Raw genomic sequence first — 11,289 nt, 5'->3', positions numbered from 1 at the left:
GTTATTTCAAAGTGCTGAATTAGGGTAAATTTGGGATTTTTATTAAAAGCATGTATCTATAGTTCTTTGCGTCAAACTGGGCGTTTCTTTGCAAGTGTTTCAGTGTTTGTAGGGAGGGCGAGATTACATGCAAGAACAAGTATGTGGATTTGCAGAATCAGAAATTTGCCTAAGACTGAGGCCAGAGATTGAAATTTCAGTGGATAACTATGGTGAAAATAATACTGTTTTTCTTTTGCAAGTGCAATGAACTTTTCTTTGACTTAATATTTGGAACAAATGGGAATACATAAATGCTGGTTGTTTTAAGTGTGTGGTAGGAGGCAATACTGGAGAAGATGGTACAACTTGATTGCATTGGTTAACAGTTGGACTTGATTAATTTAAGGGTCTTTTCCAACCTAAATGATTCTATGATTCTTTGAACTGTAGTGGCTGGTTTTAAGTCTAAGTTTCAGACTTAACAACCTGTATATCAGAGTTGTTTGAATCAGAATTCTATGGAAGACTTTGAACAAAAAAAGTTACGAAGTAATTGTGGGATGTTAAAATCAAACATTTTTCCAGGGCTCGCTTATCATCTTGAGTTAGTTTTTGTGGGTTAGCATAATTCCCTTGCTAGGTAGGCAAGAAGACTATTTAGTATTCTTCTATTTTTCTGCAGCAGCAGCAAGTAGGGATGGGAATAATTGTGAGAAAAGTCTAGAATGTACAGCTCATTCTTTATAATCACTAAACGAAGAGGGTTAAGATGATGCTCTCCATGTGATGGCTTTCTTCAGTATTGCCTGTAGTGAGAGGAACTGTGTCAGTGCTTATGTACAATGCATGTGACTGTGTATTTAATATTCAGTATGCATCACGTACTGTTACTCTTTGATGCTTATCCTTCCAGGTAGCTTTTTGCAAGGTTTTTTAAAAGATTTTGTTTATATCCACTTTGTACTAGATACCTTTAAAGTTGCTTTGTATTTAAATTCCTACTCTGCGTTTAAATATTCAAGTATCTCATTTTCTGCTGTGTCTCCTAACTCATTTTAGGAAAGATCGTGACCGGGACAGGGACCGTGATGACCGTTCTAAAGACCGCGACAGGGATCGTGACAGAGATAGAGATCGTGACAGAGAAAGGGACAAGGAAAAAGATTTGCGACCTACATCTAACTCTACGTATTATGCGGCTGCTGGGTTACCAACTATAAAACCAGCAATGATTCCACACAGTATTAACCCTTTCACAAATCTACCACATACACCACGATATTATGACATCCTGAAAAAAAGGTTACAACTTCCTGTCTGGGAATATAAAGAAAGATTTACGGATATTTTGATTAGGCATCAGTCATTTGTGCTGGTCGGAGAGACTGGGTCTGGTAAAACAACACAGGTGAGTTATCTATATGATACTGCTGTTTTTTAAAGGTTGAGACTGTTGCTAGGGGTGTGTGGGGGGGTGAAACTTCCTTTGGTTTCTTGAAATTTCATTGTGTAAGAACACCTCAGAAATTGTGAGCAAAACTAATTTGATGAATTTTTTATTTGCTTAATGAATATGAAAGTGAGAAGAATCTTTCAGCATCTTCCACTTTCACAATCCAGTCCTGTTCTCTGGCCCCTACTTCTGTTAGGCTTTGTGATTGGTAGTTATCTTTCTGGTAAAGGAAGATAAGAGATGTTAATGGCTAGACAGAATTGTACTAATCCATAAACTGAGGTGATGGTTCCAGATTTACTTCTGTAGTTTATTTAGCTGTTTGTGTAGGTAGCAGCTGGAAGGTAGGAAAAAATTACAGAAATGGGGACTTGTAGCAGTAAGTTTCATAAAACACTAACAAATTTGAACTTAAAGGGAATTGAAATGTCAGGTGCAATTCTGATGTGATCTGATTGGATCATGTGTTTTGGTGATACTCAAACTTGAGAGGAAGTGACTTGTGTTTCCTTGGTACCAAAACTTCTCAGAGGTCGTATAGCTTTCCAGTGCTGCAGTTAAAATCACATTTTTTTGTAGATTCATGGCTTTAAAAATCTTCCTCGGTACTGAAAATATTGATAACAGATCTGCAGAGCCTCCTTAACCCTTAAGAAGAATTTTTGGGACCAGTAAACTGGGAAGATCTAAGTTATAAGGAACACCACTGTGTATTTATAGCAGGACAAACTTGCTCAAAACTTTAATCTATCCTCTGGTTTGCTGTTTAAAATCTGTGTGGAAAAGTGATGTAAAAAAGTTGTGTGTTCTATAACCTGATAAATTCCTTTTATCTAGGCAGAAAATAAAAACTGAAGGATATTTTAGTCTTTATAAAATGGATTATAGCTAACTTATAGTAAGTCTTACAGAAATTTTTAGTCATAAAATTCGGATGTCTAGAAAATGTGAAGGACACAGTAGTACATTGAATACCTTTTATAGCTGTATCTGAAATATTTGAAGTTATATGCCCTTCTTGCTACAAATTTTAGGAACCAATGTCTTGTTTGGAAGGTATCTTATTGCATGATCTGTATTGCTTTTTTCACATGTATAAGCTGAGACCAAGATTTTATAGAATTCTTCAGAAAAGTTTGATTATATAGTTACTTAGAAGAGATAGTATTCTGAACATTCATGTAAAAAAAAATTGATACTTATCTATATGAAAACAAGATTTCTCGTTGCATGATCTGAGAATTTGAAGATCTAAAGGGTGTGTATTTTTTATATCTATGACTTAAACTTCAAATACATCTTACTAGCATGTCATTCCCCAGGCATAAAGCTTTTCCTGAATTGTCTTACTACTTTACCCCTTATTTTCTAGAAGGACTCGAGAAACCTAAGGCATCTTTCCTAAAAATGGGATTTAAGCTATCAAAAGCACATAAGCTGTCTTGGAAGCTTCACTGCTTCCTCTGAATTTTCTCACTTTATGAGATTGCAGATATGTTTTGAAACAATTAAGAGTGTCTCTGTAGGAACAGATCACTGAAAACGATCCTGCTGCCACTTAATGAAAACCTTGTTTTGCATGTGATAGCGTCACATCCCTTTTGTGATCAAGTGCTGTCTTAAAACCAGTTGGGGGGTGGTTGTTTTTCTTCTCCTTACATTCATTGATCAGGGCAAGATAAATAATTATCTGTGGTTAAGAAAGCCTCTAATGCTCAAACTGAAGGTGTACTTGAACTATTTATGCTTGCTTTTATTGGTAAAAAGTTGGCATTATTTGAAATACATAATCATTTTGGAAGAACAATTCATTATCTTCCCTTTCTTCGTGATAGTAGAAGGCTATATGGTAGTAGATAATCTTTTTGAGTGAGCTGCTGCCTGTCAAGTCCCTTCCCTGATAATTATGTGCATATTTTCCCTTCAGTCTTGTAGAGCACCCGAGTTTGGGAACGCTTGGCTTTGACAATGGAAACAACAGGAGATAAAACTTTTCTGAAAGTCTTGTTCCACATAGACTTAAAAAAAACCCAAAGCACTGAAGAAGTATATTGGAAGCCAAGACCGTTAATTTTCAAGTCTTTAGTATTTGCAATGGCTTGGTTTGTAATTTAAACTTCACCCTCTAAGTTAACTTTTCTTTAAATGCTCTCAGAATATGCTCAGTGGTGGAACGGGTGTGCTGAATTTCTTTTAGAGGTTAAGTGCTTGCTATGATTGCAACATGTGCTCCCTTTTAAATGTGGGATCATATGTGGTGCTGGTATAATAATTTAAACTTCTTCCGTGGATGGAATAGTAGAGTAGCATCTGCTTTCACTTGAGAGCCTTAACTATAAAGGGTAGGATGTTTGTTGACATAACAAGGGATGCCACTTTGTCAGCAAGTTTTCTTGTTAGGTGAAGTTCAGAAGCAAGGTGATTCTGAGTATAGCTTGATCTCCTGCTGTCCTTCCAGTCCGCGAGGGAGTTGATATGGGTAAAAGTCTGACGCCTTTCCAACTAAATTCTAATGGAGAAAGTTTTCAATAAATTTAAGTGGCTCAGAAAAGCCAGAAGGACAGTGCTCTTCGCTCTCCTACCCTGCATCCCTTCAAAAACTTGACTTTCCTTTGACTTTGGAATAGTCTTTAACAGCCCTCAGTGCATTTATCTTTGATCTTAGAGGCCACTGTATGTGTAGTCCCTGCCTCCTCATGTTTATGGCGGTTATATTTGAAAATCTCTTCATTAAGAAAGTCCTTGAGCTTAAGGGGGGTGCTAACTAAAGCTATTCCTTATGCTTTGATATTGATAAAAGGGCTTTTTTTAAGGAAAGTCAAGGGTTTTGGTGATTTGTAGGTGTTTTGTGTCAGTGGAGTTGAGTTAGCTTTATGTTAGGCTTTACAAGAACCAGATGATAAGAAGTGTTTAGTATATTCCCAGTCATGACTGAAGTAGAAAATGTAGTATGGCACAGTCCTTTACCATAGTGTTTGTATTTCTTTTAAAGCTGCACATGAAAAGTATTCTGGTGGTCATCTAAATCAGCTTAACACATCGAAGTCTTTGTAGCCCTTTTCTTTCATTCGACGCCAGTGCCGTAGGTTTTGCTCTTTACTGGAAAACCGCTTTAAATTATTTTTACTTCATGCTACTGTGGCCCAATAGACCTGCTGTTTTAAAGTTTATTTCAGGACTTGCTCTGTTAAAAGTCAAGAAGCTTCACCTCATATGCTTAGAGTTGAATTTTTATTAGTGACTTGGGAAGCAAATTCCTTTCTCTGCACTGCACATTAGAGGAGTGTGTATATGTTACAGGATAAGGTTTCAGGTTCATGCTATCAGTGTACAAGAAGTGCTATTATTTTTAGTTTTGAATAGGATTTCCAGAAATTTGAGTTCTTTTGTTGTGGTTTAACCTCAGCAGTCTGTTAGTCTCCTGTCATATTTTGATAGTCTTTGCTTTCTTTTTTTATTTATAATAGAACTATGTTCCCCATTTAAAAAAAAAAAAATATTCATTACAGTCTATACTTGTCTGCTTGTGGGTATGTTTGCTTGTGGGTATGTTTTAGTGTTCAGTTATGTCCATTTTGCTGTGGAAATACAGTATTGTAGAAGAAGAGTTTTCCTGGTTTAAATTATACTGCTTTTCCTGTTACTCAGCATTGGTGCAATGTATAAATGTTTTTTTTCCTCTGTAAATGTGAGCTTTTAAGAATACTTTGAAAACCAATTGCTGAGGAGTGGATTTTATTTGATCTGTAGACTTGGAACTAGTTGTGCCTAGAGATGCCTCCTCATAAAACATCACACTGAGAACATGTTAAGAGTATTCCATCTTCATGCTGACCTTAGAAATTATTCTGAATAAAGCTTATTTTGGGTGATTGTTACTGTGTCCAGATTCCTAACAGGAGCAGAAAACTGCTGACTGACAAATAAAATGAGTGCTAACATAGGAAGGAAAGCATAGGGGTTTCATATTTGGTTGATAAAATTTCAAAAGAACAATAATGAACCAAATGAACATAACTATACATTTTGTTCGTCGTAATTCCTGGCTAAGACCATTTTTTTTATATCACTAAAATCTTTCTTTTTGCTTAATGTATTAATAAGCATTACTTTTTAACGCCACAAAGTATAATTTGCTTACTGTAAAACTTAAAACAAACTGTGCTATGGATCTCAAAATTCTGAGTGCTAACTTTAGTTTTGGTTGCTTTGGATCATGTTGGCTGCTGCTAAATATCTGTATAAGGTACTGATCTAACAGTACTTAAAGGTACTGTGAACCTATGTATTTCCCTGATAACTTCAAAGATAGTTATGTGCGTGCTTAATGTGAGCGTGCTTTATTTAGTGGCATTGGGTCCAACTAACTAGCCTGTCTGCTTTCATGCTTTGGATATTTTTGTGCATGCAGTTGGCATCTCAGTGGAATTATAACTAACTTTATTTGATACAGTACAAAGGTTACAGATTACATCTGGCCATTTGAAGTTTGTTTAAAACTGAATTTTATTCTTGACAGATCCCTCAATGGTGTGTTGACTACATGCGCTCACTACCTGGACCAAAGAGGGGAGTAGCATGTACCCAGCCTAGGAGAGTAGCTGCAATGAGTGTGGCACAGCGGGTTGCTGATGAGATGGATGTCATGCTGGGCCAGGAGGTTGGTTACTCTATTCGATTTGAAGACTGCAGTAGTGCAAAAACCATTTTGAAGTAAGTATGGCAACTGTCAGGTAAAGGTATACCACAGTCTACTCGGAGGTGGGGGGAATCACAGGGTGGTAAAGGGTGTGAGCACAGTAATGAGGATGGCAATGAATCTATGGACAGGCACTTTCTGTGTCTGAGTGGAGAAGGGTGACAGGAGCTACAGCATGAGCTGAGAGAAACCTGGGGTGTGGGGCTTGAGTAGAATTGTAAATGAGTCATTCCTCCTAAAGAAATCAGAATGGAAATTAATTTTAAGCGATCCATAAAGAAGAGGGTGATCTGAAGAAGTATTTTTATGATTAAGGTGCTATTCAGAATAAAGTCCTTCAGCATTCAGTTTCTCTTCGTGTTATGCATTCAGCTGACCTTTGTCTGTGGTATCTTCCTACTCAGGGTAATCCTGGTGAAGTTCAGTAGCTTACTTCAGTAAGGAGAATTACCACAGAGTTTCAAAACTGGCCTACACCTGACTCTGGGACGCATAATCCAGTGTTTTAGTCGTCAACTGTTTTAGATTCCTGTGCTGTGTAGGTGGAACCAGGCCTACTTAATATGTCATTTGTAGATGACATTCAGAATGCTCGGTTAAAAAGAATTCCACATAGTGTGGTTCAAGGAATAGTGCTTTTCTATGAAAAAGATATCTTCTCTTTTGCTCATACAAGTAATTGAAGGCTGGGAATAAAGTTAGTGTGTAAAAAGAAATTGAAACGAGATGGAAAAGCAAAAAGCGAACAGATGATCTGCAAACAGAAAAGGGGAGAAACAATTGCAGAAATAATATTTCTAGAATTTCAGAGGGGGTTTTTCCCTTTCTTTTCCTGTCTCTTGACTGTAGACCTGAAAGTCTGCCAGTAATAGTCTACAAACTAGTTATAAATGTTGCTAAACCTTGCTTCCCCCCCCTTTTTTTCTGCAGTAATTTCTATTTGAAAACTTAAAATGAGCTTGTTGGAAATAGTTTACTGATGTTTCTATTTTTAAAAAAGTTGATGAAAAGCTTAGTTCAAGCAGCCTGGTAAATGATATGGAAGAGGATTCTGTATCAGACTTACTTAGTAAAATCTGTGTTTAAATTGTTTTTGTTTGTATTCAGGTATATGACTGATGGTATGTTACTTCGTGAAGCAATGAATGATCCTTTGCTGGAGCGCTATGGTGTTATAATTCTTGATGAGGCCCATGAGAGAACACTGGCTACTGATATTTTGATGGGAGTTTTGAAGGAAGTTGTAAGACAAAGATCTGATTTGAAGGTCAGTAACGATGAAGCCCAACAGCATCTCCTTTCTAGTTGCAGGCATACCAAATAAGTTATCTGTGTGCTTACCATTAGCTGACTTTTATAAATCTACTGAAGTAGATAAACAGTTTTTTGATCTAATGATAATCTGTATTGGTAAGATAACCCTAGGAAATTCTTAATGCAGTTTGTATTGACGAAAATACTAGAAACAACATAATTGTAGCTTAACCTTTCTGTATTTGACTAGGAATTTTTTTAGACCTTTGTAACAAGGGTGCTGTTTTCAGGTGATAAAAGCATGCTTAAATCACAGTCAACAGTTGAGTTTAGTTTCTTACTGTTACATATTGTATGTATAACACTTCACAAATTCTTGTTAACCTTTGGAGTAACTTTTTTTTTTGTCCTCCAAACCTACAGGTTATAGTTATGAGTGCTACTTTAGATGCTGGCAAGTTTCAGATCTATTTTGATAACTGTCCTCTTCTAACTATTCCGGGTCGCACCCATCCTGTGGAGATATTCTATACTCCAGAACCAGAAAGGGACTACCTTGAGGCTGCCATTCGAACAGTGATCCAAATTCACATGTGTGAAGAAGAGGAAGGAGATCTCTTACTCTTTCTTACTGGACAGGAGGTACTTTCTTCCTTTTTTTTCCATCCATTGTTCCATACAGAAACTGTTTTAAGTGGTTTGTATAGACTGAAATGTTTAGTTTCCTTTTCTAGTTTATCATTTGAATGACCTGAGGTTCTCTACCTGCCGTATACTTCAGGTCCTTAATCATTGTACGTATCTGTAACATGCATATGCTATGCAAGCCCTCTCTAAAATGAAAATTCTCATTTTATTCACGTACCTCCAAAATAGAAACCTAGAGTGTGAACCCTAGGTTTGTACTGATGTGAACTCAAAAGTTCTGGGTACTTGGTAGCATCTATGTTTTGACAGTCATAAAGATGTGTTGCCTCTTAAATGAATTTTAAAAGACATTTGATTAAAATGTTTTCTGGCAGGTTGTCTCCTCCCTTAGAAAACCAAAACAATGACTGTCCGTATAAAAGCAGACACTCTGGTCGTTACATTAGTCCTTCTTTGTTTGGAGTATTGCTGTGAGTTAAAGTACAGGTAGGGAAAAATAACGTTGTGGCTTTGAAACCTGCCTGTTTAGTTCTGGTTAGAAGTTTTAGTTCAGACTAGTCTGGCAGGTGAATGTGAGTATTTCAGAAACAACAGAACAGAACAGAAACAACTGTTGCAAGTGGATGAATGCAGCAGTGGCAACAGAAAGGAACACTGCTGTCCAGCTGTTTCAGGAGATTTTGTTTTCTTCCCAGCATGCTAAATCAGGATGGTCTTTAACCTTTCATGAAGAACAAATACTTGCCCTTCTAATTATCAATTAAAAATTATGTCCTTGCTACATCACTTGCTATGTATTGCTCTAAATAATTTGTTATAATAATTACGGAAGTTGAGGGCTGGGGGGCACTGCCTTCAAATGTTATCAACTCTGAGCACCACTCACATTTGGCAAATGGCTCTAGACCCAACTGGTCTAGTACCAGCCAGTCCTACAGAGGTACTCTGTTCTCTTGTACGACCAAATTCTTTGATTTTCACTTGACACAATGTATTATAAACAAATTTTTAATAAAATCATGCACATAATACACATTCATATATACAGACATAATTATGCATAAAAGTGTCTAACATTATCCCTGTATTGCCTTACTGAATCACTAATCACTTAAAACTTGCATTGGTAAGCCACTATCCTGTGGTTTGTTTTTTTTTTTTGTCTAGAGTTCTCCAGTCCACGTATCCATAGATGATACTGTTTCGGGAGCAATGGAGTGGCTCTGCCTGGAGCTAGTCTGAATTTAACTAGTTAGCATGAAGTTGAAGTCTGGTTTAGCTTCTGTAGAGGAGCTTTGAAGTGTTATATCCATTTTGATTCATGATGTTTTGGGGCCTCTGAGGCCCATTGTTGAGCCTCATAATACATGTTGAATCTAAAGTGATAGGACCTACTGTAATCTCAAGAACTAGGAAGTGTGCTCTAGGTACCACTACCACTATGTGGTTTGGGTTCAGTAGGCTTAGTAGCTTGGGTCTTGCCATGGATTTTTGTTGGGTCAGAGCAGAAATGCTCTGTAGTTCTTTTGCATTCTGGAAAACGATATGAGCAAGGTGCAGGATGATTTGATTTTCTTGTCAGAAAGATGCATTTACAAAGCCAAATGAAATTACATAAAGGGAAGGTGTTTTAGGTGAAACTATGCAAGTGTGAACTGTTTTAAGAAGGTTCAGATAAGGAGTAATTGCAGTGGTCTAAGGCAGAATGAGGGTCCTTTACTAGCTGCTGCCTTCACTTCCCACTGAACTTGAAGTAATGTTATATAGGCAATAAGATGGATAGCAGTTAATTAGTACAGATTAGTTAAGACATAAAGTTGATGATGGAACCTTGGAGATACTAGGGAAGATTCTGTGTTGTCAGGCCCAAAAGTAAAAAGAAGTTTAAATACATTTGGAAACCAAAGGAACCTTAATTGTATAAGCCTGTTACTGGATGAAGATAAAATTGTTGTTAATGGTGCAGAAATAAGGGTTCAATAAAAACTTCCTTCGTGAATCCTGAAAGGAGCAAAAGTATATGATTGTTGCATGAACTGTTTTTCAGTCCATTAGTAACAAAAGAGGATGTTCTAAAAACATTTATTAGGAATAAACATTTTGAAACAGGACTTGTATCCCGCAGTCTCTGTAAGGAGGGGAGCTCATCTGTTGATTTTTAAAACAAACAAAAACCTACCCTGGTATAACAAGGATATTCCAGAAGATGGAAATAATATTCATGTTTCGTGCCAATATTCAAAAAAGGGATAGCCTGAGATAACCTGGATAACTGTAAGCCAGGTTGCCTGTCGTCAGTCACAGGAAAAATTGGAAACTCTGACAGGGAATTCTGTTCACAAGGAAATAGTATACTTACATTTCGGTCAACATGTCTTTCTTAGACAACAGGTTTTGTCATACTTGTTTTCAGTTACTGAGATTACAGACTTGGTAGTCTAGTTGTGTAGATAACACTTGTTAAACTTGACTTTAAATGTCTCGAGACTGGCTCACCTGCAGATCTCAGAGGTTAGCTGGTTTATTGTCTACTGGAGTTCTGCTAAAACAGTAGTAGATTTCACACTCTGTTAAGATAGTAATCTGAGAGTACGTGTAAAATCCTTACAGATAAACTTGTGGGGTAGGGGAGGCAGAAATAAGGGCACAGAAACTGTATAGATCTGTCTACGTACCTTAGTAACCTAGGCACTTATGAATGCAAAGTGTGTTCTCTGCCACCCCAGTACCTTTTTCGCCATAAAGCCAAATGCATCATTACACACTAAGAATAGTAATCCAGGCTGCATCTGGATGTTTGAAGGTAGAGATCAGCACTGTTGTTCTTGATTGTAGATAAATATACTGAAAAATATTGCTGTGAAGTTCTGGTGTCAGTGTTCCAGAAAGGTTTAAAATGTGGTGGTGTTAAAACTGATGTTGCTACAGGCCACCTAACTGGGAAGACCAAGTGGATGAGGCCCTCTGTAGACAGATAGGAGCAGCCTCACGCTCACAAGCCCTGGTCCTCATGGGGGGACTTCAACCACCCTGATATCTGTTGGACAACACAACAGGGCATAAGCAATCCGGGAGGTTCCTGGAATGTGTCAATGATAACTTCCTTCTCAAAGTGATAGTGGAGCCAACGAGGAGAGGTGCTATGCTAGACCTTGTTCTCACCAACCAGGAGGGGCTGGTGGGGAATGTGAAGCTCAAGGGCAGCCTGGGCTGCAGTGACCATGAAATGGTGGAGTTCAAGATCCTTAGGGCA

General features: G+C 37.4%; 1 protein-coding gene across 1 annotated transcript in view; it reads left to right on the top strand.

Annotated features, from left to right (window-relative positions):
• Positions 1 to 982: 982 nt before the first annotated feature.
• Positions 983 to 11,289, top strand: part of DHX15 (DEAH-box helicase 15) — a gene marked incomplete at its 5' end in the record, with an annotated part of 46,971 nt that continues 36,664 nt past the window's right edge. Inside the window, 4 exon segments of the mRNA XM_009272290.1 lie at positions 983 to 1,390; positions 5,955 to 6,148; positions 7,242 to 7,401; positions 7,812 to 8,030. Of these exon segments, the coding sequence (XP_009270565.1) occupies positions 983 to 1,390; positions 5,955 to 6,148; positions 7,242 to 7,401; positions 7,812 to 8,030 (981 nt within the window).

Source organism: Aptenodytes forsteri, unplaced genomic scaffold, assembly GCF_000699145.1.
Source record: "Aptenodytes forsteri isolate BGI_AS27 unplaced genomic scaffold, ASM69914v1 Scaffold333, whole genome shotgun sequence".
NCBI lineage: Eukaryota > Metazoa > Chordata > Aves > Sphenisciformes > Spheniscidae > Aptenodytes > Aptenodytes forsteri.
Note: the sequence above shows the minus strand (reverse complement) of the source record. Positions and strands in the feature narration are given on the sequence as shown.